The sequence below is a fragment of the Hemitrygon akajei genome, chromosome 13 (genome assembly GCF_048418815.1).
Source record: "Hemitrygon akajei chromosome 13, sHemAka1.3, whole genome shotgun sequence".
Classification (NCBI taxonomy): Eukaryota; Metazoa; Chordata; class Chondrichthyes; order Myliobatiformes; family Dasyatidae; genus Hemitrygon; species Hemitrygon akajei.
Window position 1 is genome coordinate 46418134 of NC_133136.1, and position 13886 is coordinate 46432019.

The following is a 13886-nucleotide window of genomic DNA, read 5'->3' on the forward strand; positions in this document are numbered from 1 at the left end:
TTTTCAATCTTATTTTAACTCTGTCCCAACTTTTGTTGAGTGTGTTGCAGCCATCAAATTCTAAATTTGTGTATATTTACAAAATACAATCAAGTTGGTCAGTAAAACGATTGAAAATCTTTTCTTTGTACTTTTGTCAGTTAAATAAGGGTACACGTGAATTAACATATCACAGATTTTTGCTTTTATTGCATTTTGGAAAATATCCCAACTTTTCTGGAAATGGGGTTTGTAAATGGATTCATACTGAAATCATTGCAGAGTGCTGGAAAAGCTCAGCAGCTGTGAGTCCTATGTACCCGTGACCCACTCTGATTAACGTGTGGCTTCCTGTACATACAGTATACAACATGATCCACGCAAGCCTGGGGAACCATATCTCATGACCTTTTGAAAAACTTTGCAGCCTTCAGTGCTCGTTTGAATTCTCCAGATTCTGATTATTCACATTCTCTGTGTCAGAAGTGTTCAACTCGACTGTAAGACCTGTAAGTGTGTAAGTGCTCAGTGTTTCGCTCTTCATTAGCATGGCTTGATGTACTGGCCATGTCCTAAGGTCCTATTGTTAGCTACATAAAACACGAACAAAGTATAATCATAATCTCACTGAACCCATTAGTCCACTTGACTTTACTTCCCTGTCCAGATACGATTTCTCTTATTCAACGTACCGACGACTTCTCTGTAAGTTGGCCACTTACTGTTCTTTCTCTTTTCGTAGCTGTTAACCTTCCGAATACTTACAGTATTTTGTTTTTGTTTATTTTTTGTTTCTGATTTTAGCGAGGGAAAGATGTGATGAGGGAGTTTTAAAAGGAATTTGAGGGAAAAGTTTTTCTTTACCACACTAGATACATGGGATTCGCTTACAGAGGAGGAGGTGGAGCCAGTTGGATGGATAATGGATGTAGATAGATTTTTAAAAAAAAGGTCAGCACAGACGTGGCGGGCCGAAGAATCTGCGCCCGTGTTATACGACTTGTGCTTTAAGTTTATCAGAAACTAAAGCTCCGCCCCCAGCTTCGCCATCGACTGAAGGCTGGTTACCAGAGGTGTTCGCACCTGGGTTCCGGCTCTGGAGCATAGGCACCACCTGCTGATGGCTGCACAGCCCCACGGTGCGATGGGCCCCCAGGTGAGGGTTCGTATCGGCGGCTACCGCCGCTAACATCACGACTTTTGGTTTCGAAGACTGATTATAAATCCAAAGGTCTCGCTCACTAACATAACTTACGTCTAAAAAGAATTATAATATTACCCTTCAACCTCAATTAGTGACTTTCAGGGGAGTCAGTTCGCGAAAGAGGAAGAGACGCAATAAACATCATGTGGCCGAAGCTGGAGAAGGAACGCCTTAAGGCGGAGATTACCCTGTCGCTGGGAAACTTGTGGGCATTACTGCAGGAGTTTGAATGTTCTAATTAGTGGAAACGCCAGTGACAACTTGACAAGAATGGAGTAGAAGGTCACACTGCTGAGCCCGTCCCTGTCTTCTGTACTCGCAGCTCCTCTCCTCCTCCGACCGAGTCGCTTAGCGGCAGGATGGTGGTGGTTGTGTCCGGCGCTTTGTTAGGCGCCGCGCTCCTCACCCTCTTGGCTCTCGTCGTTTTCCACTTGCTCGGCGGTTACATCCGAACATGGAACAAACTAAAATGCATCCCCGGGCTTAGCCCGACTTTGCCGATATTGGGCAACGCGCTACTCTTTAAACCCGGTGGCGAAGGTAAGCACCTCAGCGTCGGGTATTGACAGCCTGCGATTGAGTGTAATTTCAATGGACTCATTCTCGGCCCACCGAGTTCCTCCAGCAGTGTTTCTGTTTGCGCAAGATTCCAACATCTACATTTTCTTGTGTCTCCGACTTGCTTTTGATGTCTTAACGTGATTTGGTCTGTCACACTCCCGGATCTATGTGCAAACGCACTTTTTGAACTCTGTACAATTAATAAGTTTGCAGCATTGAACGTTCAGTGAAAAAATATAAGAATTGAATACTTTGGGGAAAGTGGTGGTTCACTCCAAATATATGCTATCCTGACTGTTTTTATCTTTTTATTGGGGGTGGGAGGAGAGAATAAACAGAAAAAATTGTTGCTTGTATTTTGGAAAATACAATATTTAATCATTCAGAACTAAAAGCATGTCATCCGGGCTCACTCAGTACTCTTGGCTATCCGCAAGTGACACATGAGAAAGTGTGGACGCTGGAATCAGGAGCAACAGACTTCCTACCACAGCTGCTACTAGTCCCCGGTAAGTTGTTCCAGTACGGAGCGTGTTGCTCTTTGTTATCGGCGATCCTGCGCATGTACGAGATCGACCAGCGTTGTTATCGGCGATCCTGCGCATGTACGAGATCGACCAGCTAACGCAGTCTCTGTTGTAGAGAAATCATTGGCCGCAGTCAGTGCATTTTAATGAATCTAAACTAATTTTAAACAGTAGAACAGTGAAATTATTTAATCTCTATTGCGCTCCTAGCAAGAGACCAGAAGTAAAAGAAAAATGTTATTGAATCCGCTGTTGGTGAAGATCAGTAAATGCAGTTCAAAGAGCAGTGCTGATGTGCAGCATATTTATTCTAGCCTGTATCTGCATTTAAATGGGTGAGGTAGAATCTGTTAAACAGAGATTTTAAATGTTTGGTAGATTTTCTGGTATATCCCGATCAAAGTGTGCAATTCTGATGATTATGAATTTCCGAGATGCCCGCATTTTCAGAACTATTGTGAGTAAATTAGAATTGAAATTGTTTTATCGTTGTCAAGTGTGCCGAGGTGCAGTGAAAAGCTTTCTGTGACATCATGTTCATGCAGATCAATTAATTTCACGGTGCATTTTGGTTGAACAAGATAGCAGTGGATTCTGATTAATTGGGACACATGGGGACTGGTACCACGTAAGCGGCTGAACAAGTTAGCCGAAGTTTCATGGAAATAGTTTAAAAGTATAAAAAAGACAATCTACCAGTTAGCTGAGTACAGACTATTTATTTAAATTAAATATAAATTAGCACAGTAGCAATAATACTACAGCACTATAAAACTGTGTTAGTTCCAAATAGTTATTGTCAGAGGGATTCATGTTACCATGTTCATTTGATTGTAAATGAACAAAATCAGTGCAGACACCTAGTGCAGATATTGCCTTCACATAATGCTTTCAGAACATAGGGATGTCCATTTAGAATGGAGATGAGGAATTTCTTTTGGCAGAGTTGGTCAATTTGTGGTATTTGTTGCTACAGGTAGCTGTGTATACTAGGTGTTTGAATGTATTTAAGATGGTTGATTGTTGATTAATCAGGGTGTGAAAGGCTGTGACAGGGGTTCCTAACCTGGGTCCCCAAACCCTTTGCTTAATGGTTTTGATCTGTGGCGTAAAAAAAGGCTGTGAACCCATGAGCTATGGGTCGCAGGCAGGAGAATGGGGTTGAGAGGGAGATGGATCCGACATGATCAAATGGCCTAATTCTGCTCCAAAGTCCTATAGCCTTAGATGTTTTGTCTTTGTGGTGAATGGTGAAATGGTCAGGCTACAAAGGCGTGTCTGAAATGGTGGATGTGAGCCACGTTTCCATGAAGCAAGGTACACAGCAGTCCCTGATGTCCCTCTGGTACTACAATCCTGTTCTGAGGTATTTAATATTATTTTCCAGAGACTGTACATTCACCAGTGGAGGTCACAGGCCTCTACATTTCAGTCATCCCTGTAGTGCAGCATGCCATGTGTGTTTCTGTTTTCTTAATGGAGAACTGAGCCTGCTTTCCGGATTCCACCGATTTTGAGGATCAGTAAATTTTTAAGCGTCTTAAACTGATGTTAGTTACTGGAATACTCATGTCTGAGACAGTGGACGTCTGTAGTCTTAAACAGTAGTATTTCATGATTCTCGTTGGAGCTGCCAATTATTGGCGTCAACCCACCTAACCCATCTAATAAATTAAACTAAGGGCGGTCTGTATTACGATACCATCAGTGTGATTGCACCCTTCCTGTTTCTGAGTTCTGCCCATACAGACTCAGTGGATGAGCCTTTGGTTATCCCTGCTCCGAGTGCCCCTGTGATATTGTCTCCCCCACCTCTTTTACCTCCCTCCCTATCCTTTCTAAAACATCAAAATGCTGGGACATTAAGCACCCATTCCTGATCTTCTCTCATCCAAGTCTCTGTAATGGCCATGACATCACAGTTCCATGTACTGTTCCAAGATCTAAGTTCATCACCTTTACCCACAATGCTCCTAGCATTAAATACACACATTGCAGACTACCCACCCTGTTAAATCTTTCACTTTCCTGCTGCCTGTTTTTACTGGCACTAATATCTACCACCTTCTCCATCCATCCACTTTCTGACCTGGTGCTCTGGTTCCCATCTCTGCCAAACTAGTTTAAACCTTCCCAAGTGGCACTAGTGAACATTCCAGTTAGGATATTGGTTCTTCTTCAGTTTAGATGGAACCCATCTCTCTTGTGCAGGTCACCCTTGCCTCAGTAAAGTTTCTAATTAATCCAAGAATCTGAAACCCTGCCCCTTGCACCAGTCCCTCAGCCACTCATTCATCTGTTGTTATCATCATAATCCTGCCCTGATCAGCGTATGACAACTGGAGAAATCCAGAGATTACTACCTTTGCGGTCACGAGCCTGCTTTTCAGCCTCTTTCCTAACTCTCTCTACACCGAGCAGGACCTCCTTCCCCTTTCTACCCGTGTCATTGGTGTCAATATGCACCATGACCTCTGGCTGTTCACCCTCCTCGCAGCCTCTCAGAGACCTCCTGAACCCTAGTACCTGAGGGGCAACATACCATCCTGATGTCTCTTTTGCGGCCACAGAATCTCCTGTCTGTCCCCCTAACTGTCAAGTCATCTATCGTTATCATTCTGCCTGATTTTACTCTTCTTGGCTGAGCCTCAGACTGGCCAAAGTGCCACTGGTCTGGCTGCTGTGCCCTGATAGGTCTTCCACCCCCCCCCCCCCCCACCCCCAAACAGTATCCAAAGGGGTATACTTGTTGCTGACAGTAATGGCTTCAGGGGGACCTGGCACTGACTGCTTACTCCCCTTACTTCTCCTGGTAGTCACCCATCTACTACCTGAAGCCTGTATTCTGGGTGTGACTACCTCAGTAAATGGTTTTCAGCCTCCTGGATTGTCCTGACTATGTCCAGCTCCATGTCCAGTTCCTTGACCTTGATGGTCAGGAGCTGAAGCTAAATGCACTTGCTGCAGATGTAGTCATCAGGGAGGCCATTAGGTAGCCTGCAATCCCACATCTTACAGGAGGAACATTCCATTACCTCAACTATCATCCTGCCTACACGTTATGCCTTTAGCTCCAACTTGCTAAGCTTAAATTCTAAAATTAATTAAAGTATTCCAAAAGACTTGTCATCCTTAGCCTCTGCCTGTTTTTGCTGAGGACTTGAACTCTGACTCTAGAGCCTCCCACTCTAACCCTGGTCCTCTCCAACAATGGTTGCTCCATTTAAATCTTTCTTATTTGTATTAGCCTTTCCTATGTTACTAATAACCCAAGATATTCATGCTCCCCAGACAAGTCTTGACTGGCCCTGCTTGCTTTTTAAAACAGGGACATAAAGTCCACAAGGAACTGTCTCCAACTCGCTCAGTGATCTCCCACTCTGCAGACTGGGAATTCTAGAATGATTGTCTTATTGAATGATATAGATTTAAGATCAAACCGGTTGGATTGTAATGTTATGCCTTAAAAATGCTCCATGAAAGTTTATTATGTATCTTTGTGTTTCACCTTTCCAACAACTTATTTTTTTGTTGTTTAGACTTTTTTCTTCAACTGATAGAATTTACAACCCAATTTAGAGATCAACCATTAATGAAAATTTGGTTGGGAACACTACCATTCGTCGTGTTGTTTCATGCAGAGACCGTGGAGGTATGAAATATGTTAATGCTCTTTATTTTTGAAGTTAATTTTTAAAAATATTATTTTTTAATTCATGAGATGAGGATGTTGATGCTAAAGCCACAATTACTGCTTTCATTAAGGGGACAATTAACAGTTAAGTGGTTGCACCAATTAGTTTCTGATCAGTGGTAATAGTTGACTAATTAGGATAGTGTCACAGCTGCATAAAAGGTGGAAGTCGTAGAGTGATGGTTTACTGAGTCAGTGTGGGTGGAAGTCAGAAACAGGAAAAGGACAATAACTCTACTATGTGTTTTTATAGCTCCGAGTAGTAACAGGGATATTAAGGAACAGATAGGGAGACAGATTCTGGGACGGTGAATAACAATAGGGTTGTTGTGATGGGAGATTTTAATTTTCCTAATATTGATTGGCATTTCCTTAACGCAAGGGGGGTTTAGATGGGGTAGAGTTTGTTAGGTGTGTTCAGGAAGGTTTCCTAACACAATCTGTTGATAAGCCAACAAAAGGAAAGGCTGTACTTGATCTGGTATTGGGAAATGAACCTGGTCAGGTGTCAGATCTCACGGTGAGAGAGCATTTTGGAGGTAGTGACCACAAATCTATCTCCTTCACCATAGTGCTGGAGAGGGATAGGAGCAGACAATTTGGGAAAACATTTAATTGTGGTAGGGGGAAATATGATGCTATTAGGCAGGAACTTGGGAGCATAAATTGGGATCAGATGTTCTCAGGGAAATGAATGGCAGAAATGTGGCAAATGTCCAGGGAACATTTGCATAGGTATGTTCCATTGAGGCAGGAAAAGGATGGTAGAGTTAAAGAACCATTGTGTACAAAGTATGTAGAAAATCTAGTTAAGAAGAGAAGAAAAGCTTACGAAAGGTTCAAGAAACTAGATACTGTTAGAGCTCTAGAAAATTATAAGATTGCTAGGAAGGAACTTAAGAATGGAATTAGGAGAGCCAGAAGGGCCATGAGGAGGCCTTGGCGAGCAGGATTAAGAAAAACCCCAAGGCATCTACAAGTATGTGAAGAGCAAAAGGATGAGCTATGAGAAAACAGGACCAATCAGGTGCAATAGTGGAAATGTGCATGAAGTCAGAGGAGGTAGCAGAGGTACTTAATGACTACTTTGATTCAGTATTCACCAGGGGAAAAGTCCTTGGCAATTGTGGAGATGACTTTCAGTGGACTGAAGTGCTTGAGCATATAGGCATTAAGAAAGAGGCTGTGCTAGAGCTTTTGAAAGGCATTAAGTTAGATAAGTCACAGGGACCGGATGAGATATACCCTAGGCTACTGTGGGAAGCAAGGGAGGAGATTACTTGAGACTCTTGCAATGATCTTTGCATCATCAATTGGGAAGGGAGAAGTACAGGGAGATTGAAGGGTTACAAATGTTGTTCCCTTGTTCAAGAAAAGGAGTAGAGATAACCCAGGAAATTATAGACCAGTGAGTCTGACTTCAGTTGTGGGCAAGTTGTTGGAGAAGATCCTGAGAGGCAGGAGTTGGAGAGACATAATCTGATTAGGGATAGTCAGCATGGCTTTGTCAAGGGCAGGTCATGTGTTATGAGCCTGATTGAATTCTTTGAGGATGTAACAAACCACACTGATGAAGATAGAGCAGTGGATGGAGTGTATATGGATTTCAGTAAGGCATTTGATAAGGTTCCCCATGCAAGGCTCCTTCAGAGAGTAAGGAGGCGTAGGATGCAAGGAGACCTTGCTTTGTGGATCCAGAATTGGCTTGCCCACAGAAGGCAAAGAGTGATTGTAGATGGTTTGTATTCTACATGGAGGCCGGTGACCAGTGGTGTTCTGCAGAGATCTGTTCTGGGACCCCTCCTCTTTGTAATTTTTATAAATGACCTGGATGAAGAAATAGAAGGGTGGGTTAGCAAGTTTACTGATAACACAAAGGTTGGGGGTGTTGCGGATAGCCTGGAGGGTCGTCCGAGTTTATAGCGGGTCATTGCTAGGATGCAGAACGGGACTTCAACCCAGGTAAGTGTGAAGTGGTTCATTTTGGTAGGTCCAATTTGAAGACAGAATTTTACATCATCAATTTATGCTCCCAGTTTGAGTGTCGATGGGACACTCAAACCTGCTGCACAGGTTCACAGCATTGTTAAGAATGCGTATGGTGTGTTGTTATTCATCAACTGTGGGATTGAGTTCAAGAGCTGTGAGGTAATGTTACAGCTATATAAGACCTTGGTCAGACCCCATTTGGAGTACTGTGTTCAGTTCTGGTCACTCACTACAGGAAGGATGTGGATACTATAGAGTGCAGTGGAGATTTATAAAGATGTTGCCTGGATTGGAGGGCGTACCTTATGATAATAGGTTGAGTGCACTTGACCATTTCTCCTTACAGTGCCAGAGGATGAAAGGTGACCTGATAGAGGTGTATAAGATGTTGAGGGGCATTGATCATGTAGGTAGACAGAGGCTTTTTCCCAGGGCTGAAATGGCTAACACAAGAGGGCACAGTTTTAAGGTGCTTGGAAGTAGGTACTGAGGGGATGTCAGGGGTAAATTTTTCACACAGAGCGAGATGGGTGCGTGAAATGGTCTGCTGGCGGTGGTGGAAGTGGATACAATAGGGTCTTTTAAGAGCCTCTTAGATAGGTACATGAATGGAGCTTAGAAAGATAGAGGGCTATACGCTAGGGGAATTCTAGACAGTCTCTAGAGTAGGTTACATTGTTGGCACAACACTGTGGGCCGAAGGGCCTGTAATATGCTGTAAATTTCTATGCTCTATGTTGACTATGATAAAGAAAGTGAAATATTTGACAGTGGTAATATCTGTTAGTTTACTGTAAGTGTTGCAATCATCCCCAATTTTGTTCTTGTTAATAGAGAGATCATTAGTGAAGCTGCCAGGATATGTTTGGGGTTATGATGTAGACCTGAAAAAAATCTGGCACGGTATATTGGAGCAAAAGATTGGTCTTGCACAGCCAAATATCTTTTTTTCTGGCAAGTTTAACTCAAGCCAGTGATTTTCACTGATTTTAAACTTGGTTTCATATTTATTCAGAGCTGCCTGGCTTTCAGTCTGGAATTCAGTGCTATTTGTTCATGCTATCGATTGTACGTGGGATTAATTAGATCAGGGATTGGTTGCAGCATACAGTTCATCTCTGTCATTGTACTAGCTATTTATGAGGTATTTATGAAGATTTCTGCCTGAACTTTTCCTTCAGACAGGATTGATGAAAAAGACCTTTCATCATAACTGAAGCATTGTTATTAACTAGAAAAGTTAACTGTTTTTCTTCCCTCAGATGCTGCTTGGCTTGTTGAGTGTTTCGACCACTATTCACCTTATTTAACTTCAGTCAAACTTCATCTCAAGTTAAAACTTTCTAAAAGAAAAATATTCATGATTCAGCAGCATATCTGAAAAATTGTTCATTTTCAAACTGGAGTTAGCAAACTGCAAAATTCATCCTGAGTTTAAACAAAGTGTGGAGTTTGTAAGGAGTATTTGTTGGCTAGTTTCGGAACCAGCCAACCATTTAACATGCACATTTTCAATCAAAGTCTAAACATGGAAGAATGCAAATTCCAGTAAAACGGCAGGTGCTGGAAATCCAAACAGAAACAGAAATTTCAGGAAGCACTCAATATATCAGTCAGTATTAGTGGAAAGAGAAACAGTTAATGTTAAAGGTCAGAGACCCTTCATCAGAAATGTTATCTAACTAGGTTCTATTTTGTAATTCTTCAGGTAATACTGAGCAGTTCCAAACACCTTGATAAATCCTATTCGTACATATTTCTTCACCCATGGCTTGGTACTGGATTGCTAACAAGGTATTGTTCGGGCAACTATACATTTGCATTTCAAATTTTTTTCGTATTAAACCATAAAGCCTAAGAATATTTTAGATTAATTTTCAGGGGTGTATTGAAGACAATAGAAAATTAATTTTTGATCCTTAGTATATTTGGCATACCGTCTCCATTTGGAAGTTACATTAGTTGAATTAGCAGCTGAGCAAGGTTGTTACCACCTGTAAATCTTGTGCAATGTCAGTAAGTGTTGTTTGCAGTAAATATTTAAGAACATGACAATTAAGGCCCCTTGAACTGCTTTGCTGTTCATTAAGAGTAAAACAGATCTGATCTAGGCCTCGCACACAAAATGCTGGAGGAACTCACCAGGTCAGGCAGCATCTATGGAAAGGAATAAAGAGCTAAGCCAATGTTTCAGGCCAAGGCCCTTCATCAGGTCTTATATGAAGGGTCTCAGTCCAAAATATCAACTCTTTTTTTCCTTTCCATAGATGCTACCTGATGTGCTGAGTTCCTCCAACATTCTATGTGCGTCGCTCTGGATTTCCAGCAACTGTAGAATCTCTTGTGTTTCTGATCTTGGCCTCATTACCATTTCCCTCCCTCACACTTCCTTTGATTCCAAACACGGGTAAAAATCTGCAGAGGCTGGAAGTTCGAGCAGCACACACAAAATGCTGGAGGAACTCTCAGACCAGTTTTGTGTTTGTTCCTTTGATTCCAATGTCTATCATTCTCTATCGTGAGCATATTCAATAATTGCCTCCACATTTCCCCGGGGTGGAGAATGAAATTATTGTAATTTTTCACTCTGTAGCCATCCTTATCAACTCTGTCAGAACAGTATATGTTTCAATAAGATCACTTCTCATTCTTCTGAACTCACAGTGGCTATTGGCTCAACTTTCTCTCTTCTACAATATCAAACATTCATCCAGAGAATCATTGTAATTAACCTTCTCTGCACCATAGATACTGTACAGAAAGCAACAAATACTGGACTGAAAGTGTTATATTTGAATGCATGCAGCATAAGAAATAAAATAGACGATCTTGAAATTCAGCTACAGATTGGCAAGTATGACGTTGTGGCTATCTCTGAAACTTGGCTAAAGGATGTCTGCCATTGGGAGCGGAACGTCCAAGGATACACAGTGTATCGGAAAGATAGTTTAGTAGGCAGAGGGGTGGTGTGGCCCAGTGTATAAGAAATTAAATCCTTAGAAAGGGATGACATGGGATCAGAAGGTGTAGAGTCTCTATGGGTTGAGTTAAGAATGGCAACGGTAAAAGGACCCTAATGACAGTTGTACACAGGCCTCCAAACAGCAGCGGAGATGTGGATTACAAATTACAGCAGAAGATAGAAAAGGCATGTCAGAAGGGCAATGTCATGATAATCGTTGGGGATTTTAATATGAAAGTGGATTGGGGAAACCAAGCCAGTACTGGATCTCAAGAGAAAGAATTTGTAGAAAGTCTAAGGGATGGCTTTTTAGAACAGCTTGTTGTTGAGCCCACTAGGGGATCAGCTGTGCTGGATTGGGTGTTGTGCAATGATCCGGAGGTGATAAGAGAACGTGAGGTTAAGGAACCCTTAGGAAACAGTGACCACAATATGATTGAGTTCACTTTGAAATTTGAGAAGGAGAAACTAAATACCAATGTGTCAATATCTCAGTGGAATAAAGGAAATTAAAATGGCATGAGAGGGGAACTGGTCAAGGGGAAAAGGACAGCAGAGCAGAAACTGCTGGAGTTTCTGTGAAAAATGAGGGAAGTGCAAGACAGATATACTCCAAATAAGAAATTTTCGAATGGAAGAAGGACACTACCGTGGCTGACAAGTGAAGTCAAAGCCTAAGTAAAAGCAAAAGAAAGGGCATACAGTGAAGCCAAAGCTAGTGGCAAGATAGAGGATTGGGAAGCTTTTTAAAACTTGCGGAAGGAAACTCAGAAGGTCATTGTGAATGGAAGCTGGTGACTAATATCAAAGAAGATATTTTTAAAGTATATAAACGGTAAAAGAGAGCTGAGGGTAGATACAGAACCAATAGAAAATGACTCTGGAGATATTGTAATGAGAGACACAGATGGCAGAGGAACTGAATGCATATTTTGCATCAGTCTTCACAGTGGAATGCATCTGCATTATACTGGATATTGAAGTGTGTCAGGGAAGTGAAGTATGTGTAGTGAAAATTATGACTGAGAAGGTGCTCAGGAAGCTTAATGGTCTGAGGGTGGATAAATCTCCTGGACCTGATGGAATGCACCCTTGGGTTCTGAAGGAAGTAACTGGAGAGATTGCGGAGGCATTAACAATGATCTTCAAGGAATCGATAGATTCTGGCATTGTACCGGATGACTGGAAAATTGCAAATATTACTCTGCTATTTAAGAAGGGTGGGTGGCAGCAGAAAGGAACCTGTGAGCCTGACATCAGTGGTTGGGAAGTTGTTGGAATCGATTGTTAGGGAAGAGATTACGGAATACCTGGAGGCACATGACAAGAAAGGAAACCATTGCTGGCTTTGGCCTGAAAGGAAAATCCTGCCTGACTAACCTACTGCAATTTTTTGAGGAAATTACAAGCAGGGTAGACAAAAGAGATGCAGTAGATGTGGTGTACTTGGACTTTCAGAAGGCCTTTGAAAAGATGCCACACATGAAACTGCTTAGCAAGATAAGAGCCCATGGAATTCCAAGGGAGTTACTAGCGTGGGTGGAGCATTGGCTGACCAACAGAAAACAGAGGGTGCGAATAAAGGGATCCTATTCTGGCTGGCTACTGATTACAGGTGGAGTTCCATAGGGGTTGGGGTTGGTGTTGGGACTGCTGCTTTTTACGATGGATGTCAGTGATTTGGACCATGGGATTAATGGATTTTTGGCAAAATTTGCTGATGATACAAAGATAGGTGGAGGAGTGGGTAGTGTTGAGGAAAAGAGAGCCTGCAGAGAGACCTAGATAGTTTAGGGGAATGGGCAAATAAGTGGCAAATGAAATACAATGTTGGAAAGTGTATGGTCATGCACTTTGGTGGAAGAAATAAACGGGCCGACTACCATTTAGATGGAGAGAGAATTCAAAATGCAGCAATGCAAAGGGCCTTGGAAGTCTTTGTGCAGAGTACCCTAAAGGTTAACTTCCAGGTTGAGTCGGTGGTGAAGAAGGTGAATGCAATGTTGGCTTTCATTTCTAGAGGTATAGAGTATAAGAGCAGGGATGTGATGTTGAGGCTTTATAAGGCAATCGTGAGACCACACATGGAGTATTGTGTGCAGTTTTGGGCTCCTTATTTTAGAAAGGATATACTGACATTGGAGAGGGTTCAGAGAAGATTCACAAGAATGATTCCAGGAATGAAAGGGTTACCGTATGAGGAACGTCTGGCAGCTCTTGTGCTGTATTCCCTGGAGTTCAGGAGAATGAGGAGGTATCTCATAGAAACATTCTGAATTTTAAACGGTCTGAACAGATTAGATATGGCAAAGTTATTTCCCATGGTGGTGAGTCTAGGACAAGAGGGCACGACTTCAGGATTGTTCTAAATGGATGTCCTTCAGAGATGCGGAGAACTTGCTTTAGTCAGAGGGTGGTAAATCTGTGAAATTTGTTGCCTCGAGCGGCAGTGGAGACCAAGTCATTGGTGTATTTAAGGCAGAGATAGACAAGCTCTTGATTAGCCAGGGCTTCAAAGGTTATGGAGAGAAGGCAAGGAAGTTGGGATGACTGGAAGAATTGGATCAGTCGTGATTGAATGGCGAAGCAGACTTGATGGGCTGAATGGCCTATTTCTGATCCTGTATCTTATGGTCTTATAGGCCCTTTAGCTCATCTAGTCCATGCCATCTTGATCTTCTGCCTAGTCCTATCTACCTTCACCCAGACTATATCTCTCTAAGCCCCTCCTATCCATGTATCTACACAAATCTCTCTTAAATGTTACAATTGAACCTCATCTACTACTTCTGCTGGCAGCTCTTTTCACACGTGCACCACCCTCTGAGTGAAAGTAAAGAACTTACCCTTCAGATACCCCTTAAATATTTCACCTTTCACCCTAAACCTATGACCTTTATGGAAGGAAAGAAGGATTTACTTGCCGTAGAGATGCATATGACATCTTGAAGGCAAGCAAATCTTTCTTTA

The 13886-nt window shown here is 42.2% G+C and overlaps 1 protein-coding gene across 1 annotated transcript in view; it reads left to right on the forward strand.

Moving 5' to 3' along the window:
* The first annotated feature begins 1062 nt into the window (after positions 1 to 1062).
* cyp4v2b (cytochrome P450, family 4, subfamily V, member 2b) overlaps positions 1063 to 13886 on the forward strand; it is a 46325-nt gene continuing 33501 nt past the window's right edge. Inside the window, exons 1-3 of the mRNA XM_073064540.1 lie at positions 1063 to 1723; positions 5811 to 5923; positions 9663 to 9748. Coding sequence (XP_072920641.1) covers positions 1543 to 1723; positions 5811 to 5923; positions 9663 to 9748 — 380 coding nt within the window. The 5' untranslated portion in view covers positions 1063 to 1542. The remainder of the gene's footprint in view (positions 1724 to 5810; positions 5924 to 9662; positions 9749 to 13886) is intronic.